Genomic DNA, 27,151 nt, shown 5'->3' on the forward strand with positions numbered 1-27,151 from the left:
CAGGCCCGGGGAGGCCCCTGGCACACCTACCGCGCCGCGGCCGCGCCACCCACCGGCCGGGCCCCGCGGGCGGCCGCCCCGGGCGCGCCCTCCCCAGCCGCGGCCCCGCGCGCCATGTGTGCCCGGCGGGCCCCGGCCGGCCGCGGCGCCTTTAACCGGGGAAGGGGAGCGGGGCGGAGGGGGGGGCCGTCGGGCGGCTCAGAGGAGGGCTCTTTCTTTCTTCTTTTTTTGAATGAACAGTGACGTACGTACAGGAAACCAGTCGGTTTGTGAGGAGAATGAAGTCAGCGGCCAGGCCCCCGCCCGCCCCCTTCCTCCCCGCCCCCGCCCCTCCTCCGCGCGCCGCGCGCCCGCCCGCCGGCCCGCCCGCCCGCCGCTCCCGGGGTCCCCGCCGCGCCGCCGCCGCCGCCCGCGAAGGTGCCCGGGCGCCGGGCCCCCCGCCAGCGGCCGTCAGAGCGCGGAGCTGCCGCACGGCGCGACCGGAGGAGGCGGCGGCCGCCGCCGCCAGCGCCCCGGCGCGGGAGCGGGCGGAGCAGAAAGGGTGCGCAGCCCGGAGGCGGGTGCGCCGGCGGGTGCAGCGGAAGAGGGGTCCAGGGGGGCGAACTTCGTAGCAGTCATCCTTTTTAGGAAAAAGAGGGAAAAAAAAAAATAAAACCCTCCCCCGCTCCCCACCCTGGCCGCACCACACACGGCGCGGGCTCCTCGCGAGGCCGGCGCGTCCTGCCTTCATTGATCCGCAGCTTTTCGGAAAACGCGTCGGCTGCTCTCGGAGTTGAATCAGAAGAGGACCCCGCGCCGGCCGGGCCCCGTCGGCGCCCGGGGCAGAGTCCGCGCCGTGCCCGCGCGGCGCGCGCGCCTGTCAGTGGCCGAGGGGAGCCCGGACGGAGCGCGCTCCGGGGCTCGGGGCCGGATTCCTGCGGATTGACGTTTCTGAGGAGCAGAAACCCGGGGGCCAGCCTGGAGACCCCCCCGCCCCGGGGTGCCTACACCCGCGCCCGCCGCCTCCCGATTCATTCGGAAGTTTCCAAGCGGCTCTCACCCGGGAGCTCCGAAGATTGATGGGATCCTTGCCTTATGCGTTTGTTTTGGTTTTGCAGAGAAGGAAACTGGACAGAGGGTCATGCTGTCCTTTAAAAACACAAGTAAGTTCTTTGCGCAGCAGATCGGGCTCGCGTAACTTTCGGTGGCGGCACTCGAGATGCTAACTCTGAGTGCCTTCGAGTAAATGTGAATTTTCAGGCAGTTGAATGCGTTGTTTTTAGCCGTGTGGCCCGCAGCGTGCATGCCCCCGCTTTCTCTCCGTGTGTGCCGGAGAACGCACCTGAGTTTGGCTTAACCAGGTTTTGTTTTTGTTTGTTTGCCTTTTTTTTTTTTCCAACCTTCTAGCATCACGTAGGGAAAAGACTGGCGTTCACCACGCTTATGAATGATAACGTGCCTCGTGAAACAGAGATCCGAAAGGGATTTGAGTAAAAATCTCCTGCGCCTGCTGCCAACGGGGAAACACCAGAAGCGAGGGCTCCGCGTGACTGAAGACACCCCCGCGCCCGAGGATGCGGCGCGCGCCCGGGAACCCCGCCGGCTTCTGAGCGGGCCCGTGCGGCGGGACGGGGCCGGAGGCACCGCGGGCGCCCAAGGGCAGCATGGCGCACGCCGGGCGAACAGGGTACGACAACCGGGAGATCGTGATGAAGTACATCCACTATAAGCTGTCCCAGAGGGGCTACGAGTGGGACGCTGGGGACGCGGGCGCCGCCTCCGCGCCGGGCGTCTTCTCCTCCCAGCCCGCGCCCGCTGCGCCCCGGGACCCGGCCGCCAGGACCTCGCCGCCGCCGCCGCCGGCCGCCGCGGGGCCCGCGCTCAGCCCGGTGCCACCTGTGGTCCACCTGACCCTCCGCCAGGCGGGCGACGACTTCTCCCGGCGCTACCGCCGCGACTTCGCGGAGATGTCCAGCCAGCTGCACCTGACGCCCTTCACCGCGAGGGGGCGCTTTGCCACGGTGGTGGAGGAGCTCTTCAGGGATGGGGTGAACTGGGGGAGGATTGTGGCCTTCTTTGAGTTCGGTGGGGTCATGTGTGTGGAGAGCGTCAACCGGGAGATGTCGCCCCTGGTGGACAACATCGCCCTGTGGATGACTGAGTACCTGAACCGGCACCTGCACACCTGGATCCAGGATAATGGAGGCTGGGTAGGTGCCTGTCTGGTTGCACGTGAGTCTGGGCTTGCGGTCGCAGGTCCGAGATGCCGTGGCGAGGGTGTGGGTGGACCCCGGGGGCCGGGGCAGACTGCAGAGCCCGTGAGCTAACAGCAGGTGTGTCACTTTCCCTGCTTTCCCTCCCGCGCGCCCTGCAGGAAGCGCACCCTGCCCTCCCAGCTAGGGCAACTGCTTCCCGCCAAAAGTGGTGTGCCAGCCCTGGAGGCTCCCAGATGCTGCCTTTGCGACCCAGTAGGATTTTGTGATGCATGGTCCTGCCTTCCCGTGCTTCTCACACTGGGGCTGCGGAGTCCCCAGCACCACAGTTACGTGGCCTGGGTAGTTGAAATCGCAGGTTTCAGGGACTTGGTGTGGACCAGACACCCCGCACATCCCACGACCACCACCACCCCAGGGCGAGGCCCTGGCAGTCTGCATCCTAAACAGGCACCCCTGGTGGATTTGTCTTTGTCCTAAAAGTTGTAAGCCACCCCATTGAAGAACAGACTCCCCCAGAGGACCAAGAACATGTTTGCCTCACTGGGTAAAAACTGCCCCAGAGGAAGCCCAGTGTAACCCCTTTCCCTGAAGGTCTTAGCTGTGTTTGTGAAGAGGTAAGTGGACGCAGGGAGAGCCGGGGGAGTGTTCACCTGCTGGTCGGGCCGTGACCCAGTGGACACGATGGTGTGCGTTGAAGGGCAGCAGTCTGTGGATGCGCTGCGTCCTCTTGTCAGTGATGGGGTTTGGATTGGCTGCAGACTTTGTGTGCTGTCCCTTGTGTCGCATTTAGAAGTTTCCTGGAGTTTTACCATCTCTTACATTTTACCACCTAGACGCCACATGATTTTGTGGTCTCTGCTTACACACACCACACACACTCACAGAGAAACTTGCAGCTAGGGAAACTATGTAAAGCGTAGAAGAATTGATCTTTAGCTGTGGATTCTTTCATGCGCTGACCAGGGTTGAAGTGATGAGCAGCTGTGACTTTTAAGAACCTTGGTAAGACGCTTTTTCTCCCGCTCCGGGGCGGTTGCTAGATAGAGCTTCGATCCTGTTCACCACGCAGTTGTATTTTTCCATGATGCTCTGGGACTGGGGTGCGGATCCCAAGACTCAACGGTGCTTAATTAAGATTTCCATCTCTTACCTAAAAGGATTAATTTATGAGAAAGTAATCATTCTTGTCTGGAGTTTTGTTAAACTTTGTTTTTAGTCTGAAGAGTTATCTTGGAAGAAGGATGCATTTCTGTGAGCTCTTCTATAGTCTCTTAGGAGAATGGCTCACATTATAGAACCTAATGGGATCCAAAAGCCTAGACGTGACTGCAAGAAGCACATTTCTTCATTTTTGCTCCATTTTTCAAAGTATGCTAATATTAAGGGGCCAAAAAGAGACGGGGCCAAGAAATGTAGGTGATTGATGTGAACATCTGATATTATTTGACCAAAGTTGACAAAATATTGATGCCACTGTTCAATGTTTGAAAGTAAAATTAACTAAAATATCCCAATTTAAATCTCTAAAATTTAATGACTCTTTATGGATTGTTTGTTGAAATCCCACATTATCAGGTCTTTAGTGATTCTGGAGTAATTTGCTAAAGGATGAAAAGAATATTTTTGTTAAGTGTTTAGTTAAGCAGCTGGTTTGATTTTTAATCACCATAACCAAAGAGGAAGGGACTTGTAGACTCCGCAAGGATCATTCTAAAACCAAAGTAAAACTGATTTAATAGGTCTCCTGGTTCCTATTTTTCATAAAAAAAAAAAGAAATCCATATTAAAAAAAAAGTTCTGTCTAGTTGAAAGAAATCCATGGTGGAAACCGCCATGTATCAAGCAAGTTAATAAAGTGGTAGGAAACAGACACATGTTTATGATGGAGATTAAGATAGAACCTTGATGTTTGTTGTTGAGCTGCAGTATGTTAATGTCTCATACAACTGAGGTTTCCTTTTAAATGAGGGCTCACTTTTTCTTCCTTTCACAATAGAGTTTTCGTTGTAGAGCCTATCTTTGTGGTCAACAGGTATCTGAGGTCGATAAATGCACAAGCTACATTTTATGATGCCAAACCACAATGACATTCTGTAGCACATGATAAAAATTTTTTGACAAAACCTCTTACAGTAAAAATAAATCATATAGAAGCACAAATGGCTGATGGTAAAATGTGTAATAGTTTTCAGAGCAACACGTAGATGGATGACTACAGGAAAACAAAGGAATTTGGCAACAAAAAAGAGTATAAATCAGGAAATGCAAACATATGTGGATACTCTGGAATAATAAAAGTGGTAGTATTTGAGAGTTATACATGATTTGCCTATCATTTCAAATGTGTATTATTAATCTAAATTTTTATTTTAAACATTTGGCTTTCAGAAAGACAGGTTTTCCTTACAGTTCACAAAGTCAGGGTTGCATCTCAGACTGTAAAGAAGTCTTAGTGACAATGGTAAAGTTTCACAGAACTGACTTATTTTCTTGACCTGCAGAAATGATTGGCACTGTTGCCAGGGGTCAGTGGATCAGTCAGCCCAACTGCTAAATACCGCACCCAACACTCCAGGCTTCAGACTTGGAGCCACTTTTTCTTCTTTGCTGCTGCAAAATCAGAACCTTCTAAGGCTGGGGGAAACGTCTGCATTCTGTGTTTCGTGACACGGAGAAAGCAGGTCCTTGGAATGTTCAGCCTCTGAGAGATGATCCCAGAAGCTCACAAATTACGTGAAGACTAAAGAAGTAATTGGGTGTGGAGTGGAGTGTGGCTTTATTCCTAAGTCTGAATAAGGCATTGTGTGGCATCCAGAGAAAGGCAGAGGGAGCAGTAGCAGAACAGCAGTTCCAGAAAATGTCTAAGACTTGCTGCTCCAGTGTGGCTCTCAGGCCAGCGGCAGGGGCATCCCCCACAGCTTCCTAGGAAGGCAAAATCTCAGGTTCCAGCCACTGCTGCTGAGTTGGGATCTTTGGCTTGGGTGCCCAGTAAAGCTAGAGATGGGGCTGCCATGATTCCCAGAGGTATCTTTTAGGATGAGTCACTTCCTAGGAGGGATTCTGCAGTGTCCCTTTCCAGGGGCCTCAGGTCCGTGCTGTCACCTGGAATACTGAATATTTCCCTGTTGTCCACTAGAGTGATCCCATCCCAGGAAAAACGAGAATGCAAGGAAGAAGAGGTAGGAGGTTATGTGCTGAAAGCCCAGTGTTTTTCATGGGAGTTACACAATGTGTGTTGGCAGCACCCGTCCCATTGCAGTAAGATGGCTTTTTGAGCTCTGTTGGTTATTATTTAACCCCCTCCTAACACATCTTACATTCCGTAAATGAGTTTGGTGATCTTGTGCCTGCCTTGAGACAGAGGGACTCTTGGCAAGAGAAGGGTTGGGATACGGGCAAGGTGATAGTGAGTGTGAACTGTTGTCACCCTCCAGTCTGGGGAATGTGGTGGCATCCAGCTTCACTCTGAGGAGGGAGTGAGACACAAGCTCCTAGGAGAGTGAGATGGCTCAAGCAAGACACTGAAGGAGGTGGTTTGGCTCCAACCCCTTGAGGGGATGATGGTCCAACTCTTTCTTTTGCTGTTGGTAGTTTAGGACAATGGATGCTTCTGCAGACCCAGCAGAGCTCAGCTCCCCCTTTGTTAGTCAGCAAGCAGTTTTGTCTTTCTTAAGTGTTATCCACGTGCAGCTGAACATTGGATTCACTGGAAAGCGATACGTTTCTCATGCCAGTGACGAATTGCTTGAAAGAAAATAATTTTCCTAGTGGCCGAGTATCAACTACTTATGGCCAATTTTGGCAGCAAAATGATGGGATTAAAAATAGCCTGAAGATGATCCAGTCTTAAATAATATTGAATGATGCACTTTCCCAAGGAAAGTGCATCTTTCTGCCTGCTAAGAATCTCGTGACCCCTTTCAATAATTTATTTTGTAGAAAAAAAATACAATATTGCTCCTAGAGTTTTCAGTCATGTGCTGTTGAGTGATTATATTTCTGGATCTTCACAAAATTTTGCAGTTCACTCAGTTCTCTTTTCTGTTGAGGGCCTTTGTTGGTATTTAGTGTCTGTGAACAGCTTTGTTTTGGGCATCCTGTTTCTTTTAGTTGAGCTTTCTAGTGAGGACTGATTGCTCCTTTTAGTAATCCTTGATTGAACCAGTACATTTCAGGTTGCTTAAATGTCTTTAGGCCACAGAGCAAACCAGGTAACAGAAGGCAACCGATTAAAACAAAGCAAGCCAAATTCATACAGCTTTTTCATATCTGTTCTTAGAGTCCTAGTCCTCCTTTTAAAGGGAGGATAAACCCACTCATGAGGCGAGTGTGTGTGAGCAGTGGCATCTCCCCTGTGACACACCTGTTTCTGAGGGTCTTCCTCGTGTCTTAGCAGGAGTTGAGCAAAGCAGGAGTTCAGTAGAAGTGCATTTGTGTTGGGAAACAACACCGTCTTTGTAGTGTACAAGAAGAAAGTTTTCTTTTTCCCCCTGAGATATACTGTCTGTGAGGTTCAAAGGTTCTGTTAAGCTTTTCTAAGGTAATCTAATAGCACCGGATTCAGGTATAGCAGTAACCTCTCAGTCTGGTCACTCTTTCCCCTACTACATCGAGGAGACCGCTCAGGGACTTTACCTCACTGCTGGGTTTCTCTTTCATTCCCCATGTTTGGTTTGGTTCAAACAACGTGGTGCTTGAAGTCTAAGAGGGGTTAAGGGTGGAAGTTTTCCAAGGCCTGGGACAGTGACTCCACAGCCGTCTTGGGATGTCCAGCTCTGGCTTAGGTTGGGGGCACCAGAAGTAGAGCTTTGCCCCTGTGAGGAAGAGCTCATGGGTTGGTGTTGGAGGGGCCTTAATGAACCCATACAGCCCCATGAGCATGATCCCAGGCTCTTAGACAAAAAAAAAAAAAAAAAAAAATAGAACTAAGTACATACTGTCTTACATCCATTTCAGTCTTTGTCTAAAAAAAGTTATTTCTAACCATCTGGCTGTTCATGTATGCATTAGGTCTCATTTAAATAGGGGGCAAAACGTAGATACCTTTAAAAAATACTGTAAACCAGACCGATTCTTCTCAGAACTGAAAGACGGGGGAGTTCCCTTTGTTAAATATTATTCCGCTAAGTACTCTTTATGCACGTTGAGACGTCTTAGCAAACAGCAGTGTACACTCTTTAAAGTCTTTCATTAACTCTTTTTAAGTAGAAAACAATCAAGGCTCTGATTAGAATGATTAGAAGGGAATAATTTGAAGGACTATCTTCCCTAAGAAACTCATTCTTCTACGCAGAAAAATACAAACAGGGTTTGAGCCAAAACGAGGGCTCTTCCTTGGGGAGAAAAAAAAAATAGCTTTTGTTTTGTTTTTAGGTTGTAGTGCTGTTTTGTCGGTCAAGATGCTCCTCTTGTAAGAGCCGTTTACAGGATTCACCCTCCACTGTAACACTGATATTCCCAGAGAGCAGGTGTTTATCTTCTTCCTTCACGTGCCTCTGGTCCTCCTCCCTTAACTTTAGAAATTGCAGCAAGGATGTTTTCCTTTTTTAAAGTATTTTTGTAGTGGCTGTTCCGACAGATGCCCAATTCTCTAGTGCTACCACTATCTCTCAGCTCTTGATTTGCCGGGAAAGATAAACCCACCTGTCCTTTAGTGAGAATGAGGATTGAATGATTATTTCCATCACTCTTCGGACTTTCTCAGAAGTGTCCCCCATGCCCATCCCCTCCTTGCCTTGTCTCCAAAGACAGATCCCCCAGGTGTCGCTCCTTCTTACCTCCTAACCCCTGAAGGCTAGAGTTCACCTGGAGAAAATAGAAACATGTCTAGATGCCAGCAAGTGGCAGCAGAAATGCAGGTCTACCTACCCAAAGCATGAATATGTCCCCCACTGTAATCATGATACAGGCAGCTGAGTAAGTGAAGGGGTGAAAACTCCATCAACAGATGCTGTCCGTCCCTTCCAGAGGAAAAGCGAGCCTACTGACAACACTTTTACACCTTCCCATTTGTAGTGCAGGATTGTGGTGGGGCTTGTATGTGAACCGTAGATCAATTTCGACTGAACGAAAATAACTTATAGTAAGGACTACTTCCCCAAACACACCCTTCAGTGTGATAGAAAGGGAACCTCCCCGACATGCCGGTGTGACCATTTGTGCGATACACGGAGGGCACCGTGGATGACTCCTGGGCAGTCACCTGCCTCTCCATGGGAGCCTTGACTGTGGAACGTTCCCCTCCTTCACGTTGCACTCGGGGCACACGCTTCAGTAAGAAACTCTTTACGGGGGAAAAATATGTGTTTTCATTCTGCTGCTTATTTTGCTTTCAGAATTTCAGGGATGGAACCATATTCCCTTTTTAGTTAATAATCAGCTCTCTGGGGCTTCGGCGTAATGAGTCAGAAGCTTATGACTGACTCCACTCTGCTCTTTTTTATGTCTCCTGAAAACAACTGAGAACCCACTGTGTCTAATGAGGCTTTAATTTTTTAAGGGAGATTTTCCGTTGAGACCAACACATCTTTTCTTGTGACAGTTCCAATTACTGTATTTCTCTAGTTTTAACTATTGAGAAGACAGTTAAGCTGCAAAGGAGTAATGGAGAGTTTACAAATTTTAATGCTTCGAGCACCAAATGAAATCAGTGTTGTAGGTTGTCTGTTTTTGACTTTTTCCAGCTCTCCTTAGCAGAGAACTCAGATGTCTTCTGCTTTGCACCACAGTGTTAGATCTGCATTTTAATCCTAAAGTGGGATTGTAGCCAAATATTCCTCTCAGCTGCATTAGAATTTTCTAAGAGAATAAGGGACAAGTATTTGTTCCTCCTAATTCAATGCCTGTCTGATTATACAAGGGGGCTTCAAAGGGATTTTGGGAAATGGAATTAAAAGATATTGATTCTGTACAAAACCAGTTTTTAATCCTTGCATGATTATTCCATGATGCTTGTTTTCCACGAACTTTTTGAAGACCCCACATATATATGTATGTGTTTGTGTGTGTCTTGTAATTAGGATAAGAAGTAAACTGATGACAAGTTATATAATCAGCTTTAGATGTTGACTTGCTATCTTTTTGTGGAAATAAAAAGAGTCCAGAAAGGATGGTGGCATTGGCACTGCTGGGTCTAGAATTTCAGGGTTATCACCTGCTGTTTCCTTTAAGGACCCCTGCCAGCATCTTTTTTTTTTTTAACACTGAAAACATGGAAACAAACCTTTGAGGTATTTTATAACAAAAGTATAAGTTCAGCTAGAAAGAAACACTAACTAAACTTTAAAGTGACAGTATCAGAAACAAATGATTTGAAGAAGTCTTAAGCAAGGAAAATGAGCAATTTTCCTGAGTTCCCAAAAGCCAGAGCAGTGATGGAAAGAAGAGGATTAAAAGGATGGAATTATTTAGGAAAGGGTGTATACCAGCTTTTTTCATTGAAAAAAAAAAAGTTATAGTAGGTGTTTTAGTGAAGAAGAGAACCTTTGACTTCAAGGAGCTTACTAACCAGTTGGGGACTAAGTGGCTGTACCTCTTGACAGTCTAGTGGACAGAGAGATCTGATCTAGCCAGAAGAAGGTCTGCAGGGGTGTTACACAGATCATTCTGAGACCAGATTTGGACATTGGGGAGGTGGGGGCAGGCAGAGAAGGCATTTCAGGTAGAAGGAACCAGCATGGTCCAAGCAGGTGGCATGGCTGGGGTGTGTCTCGGGCATGGTGGGAGAGTCTGGCCTGACAGGGCAAGGGGAACTCAGGTCCCACTGCAGTTTGAGCACTCATCACTGGGTCATAGGTTGAACAATTGAACATAGAGTGTTGAAAGACTTCGGAGACAAGGCAGGATGTGTGGGTTTGAGGAAGATTGTCAGTGGTTGAGGCTGGATGGGGGTACCAGGCAGGAATCTGAACCCCAGTGGTGGAGTGGGGCATGGAAGACAGGGTAGATGTGGGACACAGAAGAAAAACCAAAGCACGGAGAAGGGGTTGGATGTGAGAAATGAGAGAGGAATGAGTCGGAGGACTCAGGCTCCTTCCCTGCTGGCTTTAAAAAAAAAAATAAGATAGTATTTTCTGAGAGGAAAGGTAGAAGAAGTTACTGGGGTAAATGTGGTGAATTTAATTTTAGACAGTTTCAGCTTGGATTTCTAAGTGGAATTGCTTATTCAGCAGTTGGACACAGAATCAGGAGGTCAAGAGGGAAACTGAGGCTGGAATAAGGTACAAGGAGACCTCAAAAAAGTTTCTGGGAAAATTAAATTTAAAGGTAAGTTGATTTGGGTGCAAAAAATTTTGGAATTCATTTATCATTTTTTTTTCAAAATATGTGTTTTCCATGAACTTTTTGGAGACTGTGTATGCCTTTCCCTTCAATCATGAAGACTCTTTTTCTCCTTCTTTCATTTCCAAATGTTGGCCCTAAACCACTACTGCTGCTCCTGCCTTCCTTAGAACTAGGGAACTGTAGACTTCCGTGGATGGGATTGAGATGATAAACTTGAAGCTCTGCTATTCCAAGCTTGGCCTCCCACTACCAGTTTAGCAACTTAAAAAATAACTCAACTTGAGTCAAATTAGTGTTTCTCCAGTATCCTGTTAATGCCTTCCGTTTATGACTCTGGTCTTAGGAAGTCAAGGTGTTATTCACTGGGGCTGCCCCACTTAATGAAATATTGCTTCTATTAAATGCAGTCTTCCAGCTAACACAGCCTATAGTAGGTACACACAATGTTTGTTTATTGAATAAAAGAACTTGTAAAATTATAATCTTAGAAGCACTTTAGATATTTAACGCATACTTATCAGCTAATGTTTTCCCATTTCTCTTATTTTAGTGTTTCCCAAATGTCCCATTCTGTTGGTTCATTAATATTTAATGACAGTGGAAAAGAGAGAAATGCCTATTAAATACTTGATTTTCATCCTTTTCATTGAATTGAAGAAGTCTGTCACTTATAACTATTTTTACTAGAGAAATCATGTAGATTTTACTCCATATGAAATACTTAGTGTATATTAGTTTTTCATGCAAATACTGGTTGTCACATTGTAGCTATTGATGCAAAAGCTGTATACACACACTCTAAGTCTGTGTCTAGTGGCTTTCATTCTTCATGTTTCCTATCTCCAGCCTGACCCAGACTGCGGAGGTCTTGGAAGTCTGAGATTATCCATCACCTCATCACTAAAAGCAGAGCTCGCCCAACGTTCTCAGAGGGGAGCAATGCAGTTTTAATTCAGATCAGTGTTGTGGCTCAAATATAGAAAGAACAGCATACAAGTCACAAGGATAAATGATCCCCTGGTCCTTCTCCCATAAAAACAAGCAGCTGGTTGAAACTGGAAGTCAGTGCAGGTCAACATTCCAAGAGGTGAGGGAACTTAAGATTTCATTTCTAGAGACGCAGTCCAACAAGAAGACCACTGGTGCTGTCACCGATAAAACTATTGGCCTGGCAGCTTTCGGCCAAGTTCTCTGCCCTGGGTCAAGCAAGTATCACAGCTGATCTGTGGTTTTTAAGAACTGGTGGAATTTGTATTTTGAAAAACTTCATCCCTTGGCATGAAGCAAACTGAAAGCATTGCTGCTCATCATTTGTCATCTGTTTGAAAAAGATTGCATGATTTGTTTATTTGTAATAAAACTTGACCATACTTCTCCAGGGGCTTTTTAAAAAGACGGATGTGTCAGCTTGCAGATTTGTCCCTGTGAATGAAACCACAAGCAAATTCTCTTCTTTCTTCCCTCCTCCCTTCCTCCCTCTCATTCCTTCAGTGGCCATCTGTGCATTAAGTTCCCATTGCCAGCCCCTCTTCAAGTGGCTTATCTTTGAGTGAATTCAAAAACTTCAAATTATAAAGGACACCCAGATAATTGGCCTGGTCTCCAAACTCTCCTTTTCCTGTGCTGCTGCCAGATTCCTCCTTAATGAATACATCCAGTGACAGTGGGATTCTTGAGCTTGTCGGCATCCGTGAGAAAATGAGCTCCCCTGCTTTGTAACAGCTTGCGGCACAGGCAAAAAAAATGACAGCCATTGCACAAGTTTTCTTTGAATGTAGTTTTCTTTCCCATAAATGATACTTTGAGAATACAGTGAAGGGGTTATTAGTTTTCTATTTCATGCTTGGCCTGTGTGTGAGAATAACACAAGCTGTCACTGCAAATCAGTAGCTAAACACGCTTTGTCTGGTTAATGTGAGCATTTAATATTTGGCTCAATTAAAAATTAACTGATGAAAGTACATGTCATTGGAATTTGAAAGTACCTTTTGTAAGGAATGTTTAGAGGCCACACCAATGAGTACATTAGTGGTTTTAAAATAAGGAGAATTGGGGTGAAATTTCATATGGGTTGGGACACTTGACTCCACCTGTTGGGCATGGTAGGATAGTGGGAAAGGGGCATCCTTCTCGTTGCAGTTAGGGACTCGAATCTCTGTGCTTTTTAGTGAATGATTGTTTCCTCACACTTGGTTATGTGATTAAGGCACACAGAACAAGTGATCAGTTACCCATTTATGCCACATGTTCCCTTACTGATCCCGTGCTGCAGCCCCGGCCCTGGAGAAGTGGGCCGTGGGCGCAGGATAGACCTGGCTGACACTCTGGGGAAGTTGGGATCATTACACTGCAGCTGCAGAAGAGCGTGCTTAGAGCTGGGAGAGAAGGAACGCTACAGTGGAGAGGCACTTGGGAAAGTCAGGGAAGTTATCCCAGGAACGGGACTAACCTAACCGGTGAGCTGGAGTAGCCTAGGGAGTGGTGGGAAGTGCAAAATGAAGACAGAGCCAGAGCTTCCAGAACGAAGGCCAGAGGCAAGAGACCACGTGCAGGGAGCTGCACGGACCAAAGAGGCCAGCCTGGCTGGGTTGGGTAGGCCAGAGGGCTGAAGCTGGACGGGCTTATTCCAGAGAGGTCACTCAGACTCCAGACAGTTAATGAGATGGAGAGGGAATCACTGACCATTGTGGAGGCTGTTTCGGTAAAAGGAGAAGAAACCAGGTGCATGACCCAGAGGGACGGTAGTGAGAATGGCAAGAATTAGGTAGCGCTCTGTGATGTTGAGGACTAGGGCGCATTGCTTTGTGCGGTGTAGCGATGGAGTGCAAGCTTCAGAGCGTCACTCGTTTTTTCGGCTATGGTTGTCTTTACTCAGAGCCATTGACAGAATGTGGTCCTTGTTTTGACTGAGTGTGTGTGTGTGTGTGTGTGTGTGTGTGTGAGATTCACTTTACATTCTCTTTAACATTACCTACTTGGAAAATTTATTTTAGAATCCATATCATAATAAGTCCTCATTAACGATCAGTTACTAAAGATGTTATTTGAAGAAAGAATTCAGTTATGAAAGAAATATTTCATAGAATTTTACTTCAGGTGAAAAAAAATTATAGTGGAATGTTGCCATTATGCAGGATTTTAAGGTCTCCATAGCAGTTCCATATCTGTTGGGCCATTTGAGCTTCACAACAACCCTAAAAAAGGCAGGTGTTCTATTCCAGCCTCTCCCCACTGTCCTCCCCTCATACACTTTTGGTTATTTGCTGATTCCCATGTGGAGAGAAAACTTTGTAATAAGACTATGTAAGAGCAGTAAGCCAAGGAAAAACTGGTTAATCCTCATTCTTAACCATTCTGAGACTGGGAGTCCGGCAGATAATTTCTTTATATGGTAATGTTGTCCTGGGTATGTTCTCACAGGGGCACTAGATGGTTCAGTACCAAGATAGTCAAAATTAGTAGGGTATCCTGTAATGGTGTCTCAAATAGTTTCAGGAAATTAAAGTGTAGTCTTTGTCTCTGGTTATTTTTCCTTCCTTTTTTCCCCCCACTTTTGAAGTGTATTTCATGCTCGCAGTAGAGAAACATTTAACTGCTGGCCATTTGCTGTGCAGGCTCAGGACTTTGTAGCGACCTGTGCACCAGGTGGGCTCCAATGTGGTCCTCTCACAAAAGAGGTGGGAGTGTACTCAAACCCTGTTGTGACAGGTCTGTAAAACAGCCACTCTGACGTGGAGAGTGAAGTGAGGTGAACATGATGACTGTTCTTGGTGGTGGGTATCTGACTATCATTGACATCTTCATTTGGCTTCAAAAGTAGGCCCCTTTCTTTAGGTGGCCAACTTGTTGAGTGTTTATTCAGTTCTTAAAAATGGTGGAGCCCTCATCAGCAGAGTTTCCACAGGGTTAGAAGGCATGTTAGCTTAACTTCGTTCATTTAACAAATATTTATAAAGACCCTACTGTGTGCTGGGTACCATGCTAGGGAGCTGGAGCTGTAACAGAAGACACGCTAGTCAAGGCCTATCTCTCTTATCTCTCGTGAATTCACTGTTATGAGGGAGTCAAAACATAAATGGGTCCATAATACTAAGGGCTACAGAGTCAAAAAAACAGGGCAGTGCTGTTACACAGAGGGTGCTGGTGGGACCATGAACTTCCAGATTAGTCTTCTAGATTCTTCTAGCAGAATCACAGTTTACACAGAGCAAGTTTAATGTACCCTTTTTTCATTAAGAGCTGCAAATGGTGTTTTACCTTAGGATTCATATGTTGATGAATATAATACAGCCCTAAAGCAGTTTAAAATCAGTTGCTCTGCCCAGTATCAAATAAGAGACTTTCACCACTTCTGGCTAAACTGTTTCTCCCTTCCTTACCAAATCTTTCTCATTTTCTCCATTTTTATTTAACACAGCATTGGCCATTGGCCTCAGTCACCAAAAGTCAGGAAGGAAGGAAACCAGCTTTCACAGAGCCCCCACATGTGCCAGACCCCAGAGTTCAGCTCTTCTCACAGAGAGGACGTCATTTATCCTGCACAACCTCCCTCCAGGGTAGGAAGTGGAATTACAGATGGGGAAACGGGTTCTGCCAACTCAAGTAACTTTGCCTAGAAAGAGGCAGAATCAGGATCCTTTTCTTAGGCAATCCAAGTGATCATCAATGTCCTTTGGCACATAAAGACATTTTTTAAACGTTTAAAACAGAAGCCTATTTTTAAAAACTGGTAAATGTGACTTTTTGGTTTTTGTATGAAGCTGATTAATTTGCTTTATTTTAGAAACTGGGAGGTGTAATCTTTCTTAAAACATGGATTTTTTTTTTCAAATTCTTTTCATGGTTTAAAAATGAAATTTTTATTTCTTTTCTTTTTTCAGCAGTGAGCATGCCAGTCCAATGAAATTTTTTAAATGAAACTGTTTTTCTGTGTCTCTCGCCTTTGACTCCAAGTCTGTGTATTGAGAGGTAGTAGTCTTGACTGGTTCCTACCAAGACCAGACACCAGGTTCACCAGCTCTTCCAGGGTAGAAGTATGCAGGAATAACACATCCACAGAGCTCCCTTGGCTCCAGAGAATGACCTCACTGTCAAATTGTAACCCGCCTAATGCTTTAATAAAAAGGTGGGGAAAGTCTGCGGTTTTCCCTCTGGTGAGAGCCTCATCTCTCGGCCCGGCCTATTTTAGGCAGGACCTGGGTGTTTTTTTTCAGCTTCCAGAGGTGGAATGACATGTTACTCAAGTTTACAAGATGATGATGTTTCTGTTTTTATATTTAGCTGTAAATTTTATTCTACTCATAAACAAACCCACCTCCAGCAGCCATGTGCATCAAGGGAGAGTTATTTCCATCCTCCTTGGTTGAATTTGGATACATTTGGCCTGGGACAGCACAGTGTTTCCACAATAACATTTGAACAGGATGCTGTTGTGTTGATTCGCGGGGCTCAAGGAGTTTCAGCATGGGCCAGGAAACTACTTTTTTAAGAAACTTAGACACCAAATTCTGACAAGATAGGAAACTCTGACCACTTCATTATGAAACCCATCTCTTTTTTTTCCTCTTTCTCGCTAATTTATGTATCTCTTTGTGCTATTAAACACATGTGGATTGCTTAACTGACTTTAAGTTCCTGCGCAGAATGCAATGCAAATTCAGAAGGAAAACAGCTAATGCTTCAAGTAGCTTGTTTAATAAGACATAATTAATAAAAAATTAAAGTGCTTTCCCAGGCACAGCATGTGATGACTTTTTAGAGTAGGACTTCATGGCATTTCATATGGAAGCAAAAACAGAAGGGAAATTGTTATTCAGGCAGAGGGACCATAGGGACGTTTCATTCAGCAAGACAGAGTTCAACTCAGGGCTCCCCAGGCCTGGGTTAGTTGAACTAAATAAGCCACCAACTATTTCCTCTCTTCCATGGACCAGTGTGCTTCAGAAATACTGGTGCAATATAATCTAATGCATTTTATTTATGAGCTATAACCCAATAGTGTGATGATTCAAAAGGCTGCTGCAAGTCCTTACCATGCTATTGAACTGAGATAATCAGAATCTGTTCTTTAAGCACCTTTCTGTGTGACCTCTTAGTTGTAGAGATTGAGTTCAGGAGCAGGGGAGTGCTGATCTGCATGCTTTGCCCAGGATGGACTCGCTGGTTTCCAGGGTAAAAAGGAGAAATCCTTGCCCTCTCTGGGCATTGATTCTCTTTGGGAGTATTCATGACATCCCCGGAGAAGTGAGGCTCATCCGCTGGTCACTAGTTCTGTGATTTGTGGGTAAAGGACCTTTGGGGCTGCAAAATACTGGAACAGCTTCCCATATCTCCCTTTAATGATGATGATCCTGCATACAACTGGGAACTAGGAGGTGATTTCAGTCTTTCTGTGCTGAAGGATGTCACCCAATTCACACCCATAACTCACAAGAGCTCGGCCAGCATTCTTAGTTTGCTTGAGTGTGTGTGGTGAAATATGCATAACGTGAAATTCACCATTTCAACCATTGGTAAACATAGAGTTCCATGGAGATAAGCACATGTAATCATCACCCCCATCCATATCCAGAACTGTGTCATCTTCTCTAACTGTGTCTGTACCCAACAAACAGTGACTCCCAATCCTTCCTCCCATTAGCCCAAGGGAAACTCTATCTCTGTGAATTTGCCACTTCTGGGTATCATACCAGTGGAATTTTATGGTATTTGACTTTTGGTGTCCACCTTATGTAATAATTTTTAAGTTCATCCATGTTGTGCTGTGTGTCAAAATGCCATTCCTTTTTAAGGCTGAATAACACCCTATCCTATTTGCTTTTCTGAAAAATAGATTTTGGGGCCAGAATTGTGGCATGGCAGGTTAAGCTGCTGCCTATGAGGCCTCATCCCCTATGGGAGCCTGTTCACGTCCCGGCTGCTCCACCTTGGATCCCGTTCCTTGCTAATGTGCCTGGGAAAGCAGAGGAGGATGGCCCAAGTGCTTGGGCCCCTGCACCCATGTGGGAGACCTGGAAGAAGCTCCTGGCTCCTGGATTCAGCCTGGCCAAACCCTAGCTCTTAGAGCCATTTGGGGAGTGAACCAGTAGATGGAAGGTTTCTCTGTTTTTCTCTCTCTCCACCCTCCCAACCCGTAATGTGCCTTTCAAATAAGTAAAGAAATAAAGAAATAAATCTTTTTAAAAAGTAGATTTTTATCGCAAGATTGGCTATCATTTTTCCTCCAGCAAAAATAGAAACAGCAAATATATTAAATTCGGCAGTGGAGGCCTGAAATTATTTTTGAGTCTGATAGCAAGGAATGATATAAAAATGCCACTAAGCCAGGCCTGGAAATAAAGTCTCATGGCCACCAATGTTATTAAATGCGGACAGACAGGATGATCGCAGTAGCAAAGGATGGCCTAAATTTTTCCTGATAGCGTTGCTGGGTTGTTTTCCATCGGAACAGTTGAAGAGTTCAGGGAAAGTGGGTAATAAGTTATAGAAATAGCTTCATTCCAAATGCTTAAAATTTTTTAAGAGTTTAGGCTTCAGTCATCTGAAAAATTCACTTATGTGCAGTGATTCACTGCAGCATGTAGTGAGCAAGTGGAGAGAGCGACGGCAATGACAAGGAAGCAATGGGCTGCGAGGCCTCTGACGGCATTTGCTTACTCGCCAGCACAATATTCCTTTCTTCTCGGGAACGCGACTCAAGGGGAGATGCACGTTGTTATTTCTGGGGAATTTTCGCTGTATAACTGGATCTGGATGATGCTCTGTGGACGTAAATTGTGCACGTATTTAGAACAGCTGGGCCACCCTGCTGCACGGTACGGAGCTGCCTTGCAGCGCCTGAACTCCGAGCCTCTGCCTCGTGGCTTCGTTTTGGGAATGACAAGAAGGGGAGGGCAATCAGAATATCAGATAGGAGCTGTGGGGTGGAATGGAAGGAGCTGCAGTTGGGAGGGTAGTGGAGGCTGAGTCACCAAGCAGTGTGTGCACACCATGGAATTTAGATTTGATCTGTCAGGCACTGGAAAGCTAGGATGCTGAGCCACATGCCCAGATTTTTTTGTTGAGGAAAATCCTGCTGGCAGTATGTGGGTGGGTAGAGAGGGCAGATGGGAAGATAGGACTGGTATCCATGTTAAGGGGCGATACGAATAGCGAGGACAGGACTTAAAACGCATGTCTAAGTTCAGATCCACAGGGGGGTGCACAGATGGCGGGAAATACGTGATTTGATCACCGCTGACTACACAGTGCTTAGCCCAAGGCAAGCACATGGAGGACAGTAGGTGCTCAGTAAACACTGGCTGGATGAATCCGTGAATGGACGGCTGACTGTGTAGATGTGACAAGCAGTGCTTGCACGTGGGGAAGGAGTGCTCAGCTCCACCTGGGACAGTGGTGAAGCAGATGTGCCATTGTGCATACCGTGAGCCAGGTACTTTCTAAAAGTTCTGTCTATACTAACATTCCTTTCTCACAACAGCCTGGGGGAGTCCGCGGAGGCTCTGTTTTTATCTTTATCTTGCAAAGGAGGACATGAGGCGTGGGGAGGTGACTAACTGCAGCTGCTTCCATGGTTAAGCTGGGATCTGAACCCAGACTGTCCTGGAGTGCCCGGTGCTCTGAATTACAACAGCGGACGCTGCACTGCCTCTCTGCTTTTGGAGTTCCAGGAAGCTGTTTATATCAAGGCCCCAGAAGTGATGACTCAGGGCAAACATACTAGTAGCAGGATGCAGAGAAGCCTGTATAGGAAGCCATTTATCTCACGCAGACACACCATTTGAGATGACCTTAGCAGACATAACAATGGCAGAGATAACAGCACCATGGCCTGTTCCCTGGCATCAGAAACCAGTTTGGTAATGAAAATGGAATTCCTCTGGGAATAGTCCTAGAGAGAAATAAGCAGTGAGATAAAAATAACAAAACGTAAAGTGGGATCCAGTTGCTTCCCTTTGCACCTGGCCTTCTGCTTTGTGACGCTTACCTTGTTCACCTGCCGTCTGCAGGCTGGACCTCACGGGCTCATGTGGTTCACTCTAATTTGATCCAGAGGGAGAGATGGGTGGGTGCCTTTGGAGGCAGGTGGTTGCACCTTACTCGAGTTTACCCTCAGAGTACCTGGCTAAAAGGAGGAGGGGTGCTTCAGGGTGGACGTTGCTCCAGGAATGGAATCTCACGGCTTTCTGGAATGAGGGGTGGTGAGCTTTGTTTCCCAGGTGGCCCACGTGCAGGAATCTGAGCTCCTTGCATTCAGGTGCGTCATGGATCATTACAGCCGACTGAAGCTGTGTTTTCATGCCACAGGTCAGAGTCACGTCAAATAAACTCTTGTCATAACAAAGGATGCAGCATCCAGATTACATCTCAGAGTTCTTTCACTCTTTTAACCCAGAGGACACCGAGTTCCATGCCACTAAGGGGAAAGAGATTCCACTTTTATGTTGATTCTAACTGGGGGTCTGTCTTGCTCGACCACCTTGGTACATGGTGATAAACAGTGGTGGCCATAGCAGCGCAAAGAAAGAGCACAGTTTGGAAACCCTGCCAAGCTCTCTTGGCTTCAATTTTATGCAAATTTGCTTAACAGAATGCAAATGACTTTGCCCTAATACAGAGCCCGGGGACACTGTTCATCTGTTTTCAGCAGTGTCCCTGAGTTCCTTAGGGCAGTCACTTTAGAGTCAGGCCAGCGTACAGTGGAGCAGGCTCAAGACTGTTAGGGAGGGAATGGCTCACACCGGCCAGAGATGCCATGCCTGGAATTTTATGCCAGAGACTTTCCCTTTGGTACAGGCCAAGTCTTACGTGTTTTGGAAACAGGAAAAGGTCAACACAGACTAAAGCTTTTTCAAAGTCCTGTATTTTCTTCTTGTACCTAAGATTTTTCTGTAACTATTATATTATCAAAACATTCATTTATTTGCTGCTAGGCATTGACAAAAGGCTACTAAGTACCACCAAAGTGTGAAACCATAACACTGTGTCCTAAATATAGTTCTATAGTACCCCATATGAAAGCCACTAGTGAGCTGTGGCTACTGGGCACATGAAATGTGACTCATTCGAATTGAGATGTGATCGGGGTATGAAATATACACTTAGTTTCAAAGCATGAAAAACTGAATGTGAATATATCAGTAATTTTTATGTCATGTGTTGAAATGATCATATTTTGGATATGTTGGTTTAGAAATGCATTAAATGTGGCCACTAGAAAAATTTTAAACTGCTTACATGGCTCACATTATATGTCTATTGCACACCACTGGTCTAAGCAGCTGCCATTTATTGTACAAAGTTTTTAGCTTTTATTCATGTATCTGGATATTATTCTAGAGGAGAGTAGAAAGCACTTTTCCATGATGACATACAGTTGAGACTATCGTGTGGCACACTGTGTAACCCTTTTCAAAGTCATGTTCTTGCTGATCCATTGTCAGGCCATTGAGGCAGACAGGGAAGGGACTCTCTGTACTTTCACAGGTGCGTGTAGTGAAATACAAGAAGGGGGATTTGCCAGCCTGCAGAGTTACAGCTGGTTGAGAATAGAACTTAGGCCTTTGACTTCTATGCCAGTGCCTGTTAGAAATATATTTAAAGTTACCCATGAAAATACTTACCTTTATTTCTATATCAGAGATAACAGAATACAGTCATTTAGAAGCATTTATGCATGCATATGTATATAAATTTACAAACATGCCCTGCAGCAGGCTAAGCCAACACATGAGTCAAGGGTCATAGCTGATGTTCAGCATCAAGATACAACTCCTGTTGGATTTTTAGGCCCATCAGAAGGGCAGGGCCAGGGTGGCAGGCATGTCATCATGACAAGGAAATGTTTTCTCCTGTTGGAAATCTGCTACTGCCATTTCAAATCCCCAGCAGCATGAAACAAGGTGGGTGGATCCCACCTGTTTGAAAGTCCTGCCATTGAGTGTCAGTCCTGAATGAGAGGGAGGACAAGGCAGGCAGCCGGACCAAAGAGGCAGGGAATCAAATCCAGGGGGTTCCCCCTCGAGGGGATGACACAGAACACAGGAAGAGCAGTTCTAGGGAATATGGGAGAATCCATGAAGGCCAAGAACGGGAAGTAGAGCTGGTGAGTGTGACCTGAGTGGGAGCTGAGGGCATTTGGGCTGGGGCCTTGGGTTGATGGGAGCTTGCTCTTGGAGCACATGGCACACATTTCTGAGTATCTGTGACTTCTGCTGCTAATGAGGTCACTGAGGTGGAGTGTTTTTACTAACGTTGTGTGGCTGAGTTTTCAAGGCCAGTGAATCTGTAAGAATCAGGTTACTAAGCCATCGCATAGAGGATTTGGTTCTCAGTACTGCTCTTTCTGCTGTCTGATGTACGAGGGGACACCCATGGACAATGAGATCATTGGCCTGGACATTCACTTGGCCCAGGCTGAGACACAGGCTTGGTTTAGAATTGCTTCACAGCTGTAGCCAAAACACACAAATGACAGTATAATACCTAAAAACATTTCTACTTACTTGTCTGTCTTGACTCTCTCTGTTCTTATCCCCACACTTTCTGGGAGTTATAATTATTTCTTATCGTGTATCTTTAGAGTCTGGTATCACTCAGGTAGTAATTCTTCCACATTGATCATATGCTTTAGTAAATCATTGCTTATTCCTTGTCTAGAGCTATTTTCTCTGCCTTATACTTCCTGGGAATTAAAAAGCTTCTGGGCCCTGGATGAACAGCATAAGAATTTAACTACCTTTTCTTTTTTAAAGACTATATTTTAATTGCCTCCCATAAATGCAGGCAGACAAAAGCCCTTGGATCTCGGGGTGTCTTTGTACTTCTCGGAGAGCCACCCCAGGAGCACATTCCCTGACGGAGGGCTCAGCCACCTCTTCCGCCTCATTATACTCTGCTCAGCACCGAGAAGCCTGGCATGGTTTCTGCTGGAATGAAAAGATTGGCAGAGCTGCCCTAGACAACAGCACCGCAAAACACTGTGGCAGAAGGTTTGGTCTACATACCAAGGCAGCCAAAGTATTAATTGCATTCTCTGTGATCGCAAAAAAGGCGCTGAATTCTTCTCTTCACGTTTTCAGAATGACAGACTTCTGCTCTGCCAGCTCTGAGCACAGCGCATCACATGGAAAGGAGCGGCTAGATTTGAGGGGGAAAACTCAGAAGACGGATGATGGTAGCCAGCTAGTTCTTCAAAAAGAGTTCCCCGTGAACTGTTTCGGAACTGTGGAAGGTCAGAAGCAGAGTAAGGATGTACTTCCATGCATTTACATAATCTACGAAGCCTTTTCCCATCTTGAAGTCTTACTTTATGTGTTGCAGTGGGACCTGGCCAGCTGCCAGCTGCAGTTTGAGCCCATTTCCTTTTGCATTGGTTTCTGTGTCCAGGGAAACCTTGTTTCTCTATGAGGGTGCTTCAGAAAGTGTTTGGAAAGGGCGTGCTATGAAAAAATTGCATGGGTTTCAAACTTTTTTTTGCACCAAAATATACTTAGCTTTTAATTCCATTTTCCATGGATTTTCTGAAGTACCTTCAGTTATTGACTTTGCCCCAGCTCCTCAGCACATATACTCATAAATATTCTGAATAGTGGGGGTCTTCCAGACATGCAGTGCTCTTTGATGCTGTTTTTCCTTGGAGCTTGTGTTCCCTCTTCCAGGAATACACTCCCTTCACAGCCCACACCTGGGCGTCCACCACCCGGCATACACGTGTTTTCTTGTTAGTCGTTCCTTTCATCTCTGTGAGCGTGGGGTGGCTCTTCCTATAGAACTGCTGGTATTCTTCAATGTAGTTGGGAGGGCAATAGATACTGCAGGTGTTGGCCTGGTATTGGGGATTTTCCTCTGCTGAAAATTGTTATTCTGTGTAGCACCCCACCCTCCTTCACACCCCAAAAAAGAGAAGTACGAGCACTGCTGCCCTTCAAGGTTTGAGTATGTTTTGCTTGAAAATGTTCAGTGCATCAGAGAGAATTGCATTCTGGGCATGGTAGCCGGGCTGGAGAGATCTTTTGATTTTCTGTCATTAAATCTCCTTCCCTGATCCTGCTGCCTTGGGGCAGGAAAGGCGGTCCTGAGAAGCTGGCTGGCCAGTAGGTCTGCACCAGGGGTCGAACTAGGGGTGAGATTGTCACAGTATACATCTCGCATGTTGCATGAGGCTTTGAGCCCAGCCTAAATCTTAGGAATTTCCCATGTAAGAACACACTCTCCAAGCAAAGTGAGGGTCCAGCTACTGCCAGGTGGTGGAATGAGAGCCATTGCCAGCATCACTTGATGTCCACAACAGGAGGAAGGGTGATCATGCCATGTAATCCTTCTGTCTTCAGTCCGTTTGCCTACTGCATGCGGTAGAGAGTCTTGAGCTCCTTCCCCAATTCTTGGCGTATGAGGGCACTTTATTCAGTGAATTTCCTGCAGCAGAGTTTTCCTGCCACTTCCTGCCTGCTCCATTCCTGCCTGTTTCACCCACAGAACCAAGGGGAACTATTAAGCCATTCCTCAGTATTGCATCTCCTGGCTGAGCCACGCATTCGAGCCATTGATGAAAAGGACTCATTGCTTTCTTTTAAAGACTGTTTCATTTGTTGCCCATTTACCCAGCACCTGGTTGCTATCACACACTAATTCTTTCCTTTCTGTGGGCAAGCCCCACTGTTTGTTATCAGAAAGCAACTTCCTACGTAGCATTGTATGTATACATGCAATACATGATGTTGGGAATATTCATGAAACATGTGACAAAATTCAGAAAGAAAGACTTCCTGAAATTATTTTGTTATCTGTGATGACCATTAAATGTATCATACATCATTATACTGGGCATCAGAGCAAAACAGTATGGTTCCAGGCAAGCTAATACCTATAATAATAATGCTGAACGTATCAGTCTTCTAAGAACTGGGCGTGATTGGAGGGAAGGAGAGTTTGTGATGAGTTCTCCAGTTTTTATGAAAACCAGTGAACTGTTTTGTAGGTTTCTATGTTGTTATAAACATGGAAACTTACTCACTAGAAGCCTTTGGTTGTCCACTGGCTTCTCCCCTGCAGACTTGTCACTGACACCTCATGGCCCATCCACATCACTGACCCTCTCTGTTTTAAATACTTTCTACTCTTCTTGGACTCATTGAACTTCCTTCCTGTTGGATTCTTCTATTTCCCTAAGTCACTGTCTAGGCAGTCATTTCTTGAGATTCTAAGAATAGAAGAAGAGACACAAACTTGATTCCCTGTCTGTCTCAGCAAGATGGTCTTCCACTTTCTGACATGGAAAGGAATGCATTTAAAAGTTCTTTCAGGGATTTTTCCATTTTATTGAGAAAGAAAAAAATACCCATGAGTACTCCATGGCCTTATGTGATATATTACTTGGTAGTGTGACAAAAATAGTTCCAACTGAACCAAGTAATGCAAGGCTATTTACTTTTACTTTGTACTCTGATGCACTCTTATATGCACTTTTATGGACTGGGATAGTACTACTTGGTTTACATTGGAAACTCCAAGAGGGTGGGAGCTCTCTTTGTTTAACTTTCTGTGAATGATACCCTGGGTAGGGCAGTGGACCGGGTGACACTTGGCGAGTACTGGTTTCCAGAGCTAATCATGACCTGATGAAGGGCATAAGGCCAGAGGTGACATAGCTACCCAACTAGATAATGTTCCCATCAACAAAGTTTTGTGAATCGTTGGTAAAAAGAGTAACAACTTTCTGAAACATGTAGTTTTATATAGCCATGAACTTTAATCTTCCCAGTCAAAATAATAATCCATTTTGGAAACAATTTGGGGATTCTTTCAACAAATGCAGAATAATGAAAACCAAGCATTCTTGCCTCAAAAATTTGATATTGGAAGGAAATCAGCTTCATCTTGCTAAGTAACTCTGGTACAGAAAAACCTTATCCACTACTGGCTTTTTTTTTTTGCACTTTTCAATCTACAGCTAAATTAGGCCACAGGAAAAGGATGGCGCACCTTCAAAGAGCCAGTTGGGTTGGCTGTGTTCTTTCTCTTCGTGGAAAACAGCTGTGGGTGCCGCGTAGAAGTCAGGCTTTTGTTCCATGCAAAGGTGGGGAGGTTTGGTCTAGAGAATTCTTCTGTGGGGGAGGGGCTGTCAGATGTGGAGTTTCTTGATCAACGTTTTAAGGGCTTTTGAAATGTGTTGATAATGACCTGGGGAAGAGCCTGTGGGATGAGGGTGGGAGTAGGAAAGAAACATTTCTCCCACACAGTGCTCATATCTTCTCTTGTTTTTGCATCTGTGGTGGCTGCAGATTAAATGAATTAGGTTATTCTTTTCCATTGCCTTCCACCAAATAAGAGTACTCATTGAAGCCCTTGGTTATTTTTTCCTGCTGAGTGAAGCCTGAACTCCGTCTGTGAAAGGAGATCTGTGCAAAGCTAGGAGATGCCCCGCCTTGCAGGTGGGGTTCCCGCAGTGGAGTTGACCCCCAGGCTCTGTCATGAATGATGACTGTGAGTCAAGTTAAAACCCAGTTTTAGGCATTCTCTTTGGCTGTGAAAAATGTGTTCTGAGGGAACCCAGCTCCTCCTTATTCCCGCTTTCATGCGGAGCCGGTGATTTGGAAGGACTTTTCATTGCATTGTCATGGCTCGTTCTCTCCCTTTCTTCTCCTGGCGTCTTCCCTGGAGACCATCTGCATCCCCGCAGCTCAGGCATCCCCTACCTGCAGTTGATTCTCCAGTGGGATTTCCACCAATGCCAGTTCTTCTTATGTACTCCACTTGGGTTCCTTTCTATCAGGATTTCCTGGTGGCAGTTCACATTAAGTGTGTGCTTGCGATGCTTCATTCAGGACTGAACTCGTCAGCATCCCTCTGCAATGTTCTTGGGTTGAATGGTTTCTCTTCACATTACCAGCAGGATCCTGGTCACCCAGTCCAAACATCAGAAGCATTTGTGCAGCTCCTCGCCAGGCCCTGCTGTGTGTTCCTCACTGCTCTGTCACCCTGTGCCTCCTCCCTAGTTTGGCAGTCACCAGACATCTTAACTGTTGGCTGCATGGTTTCACTAGCCTGCTCCAAATTCTCCTCACTCCAGTTTACCTTACAGTTCCCAACAGATTCGACTTAAGTCCTTCCCCAATTGAAAAAAAGTTCATCTCCCCCCCTGGCAAGGTGAAATCTTTGTTTCCTTCGAGCCCACTGTCCAGGTTCCTCTCTCATCGTTTCTTTCAGCCTTTTCAGCATCTTTCCCTGCTACTCCTTAGCAAATAGCTATTCCTTGAACCAATCCTGTCTTCCCTACTCTGGAGATCTTTTTCCTGTATTTTTACACTCCAGAACCCTCTGCTTCCCTGCAAGTTTTCCAAAATTCTCCATCCCTTATACATTATAAATATGTTGGGGCCCAGGGCCATGTCTTCTGTGTTTCTGTGCCTAGAAAAAAGATCTCTCACTAGCAAGTGCTCAGTCACTAAATGAATGAAGGAATGAATGATGTATAGTGACCTTTGCATCTCTTACTCTAGGTCTACTTGTTCATGTCTATCCTCACTTCATTCATTCACTCACTAGTTATATTTTGAGAATCTACCACATGCCAAGCACTGTGCTACACACATGGACACATGCATGAGCAAAACAAGACCTCCGCCTAAAGGTGCAAACATTCTACCTTCTCGCTAAGACTCAGCCTCCTTTGC

General features: G+C 45.8%; 1 protein-coding gene across 1 annotated transcript in view; it reads left to right on the forward strand.

Annotated features, from left to right (window-relative positions):
- The first annotated feature begins 395 nt into the window (after positions 1-395).
- Positions 396-27,151, forward strand: part of BCL2 (BCL2 apoptosis regulator) — a 169,956-nt gene continuing 143,200 nt past the window's right edge. The window contains exons 1-2 of the mRNA XM_089305001.1: positions 396-1,142; positions 1,387-2,189. Of these exons, the coding sequence (XP_089161127.1) occupies positions 1,644-2,189 (546 nt within the window). The 5' untranslated portion in view covers positions 396-1,142; positions 1,387-1,643. The remainder of the gene's footprint in view (positions 1,143-1,386; positions 2,190-27,151) is intronic.

Source organism: Oryctolagus cuniculus, chromosome 10 (assembly GCF_051225735.1).
Source record: "Oryctolagus cuniculus isolate XC-2025 breed Fujian yellow rabbit chromosome 10, ASM5122573v1, whole genome shotgun sequence".
In the NCBI taxonomy this organism is placed as follows: Eukaryota; Metazoa; Chordata; class Mammalia; order Lagomorpha; family Leporidae; genus Oryctolagus; species Oryctolagus cuniculus.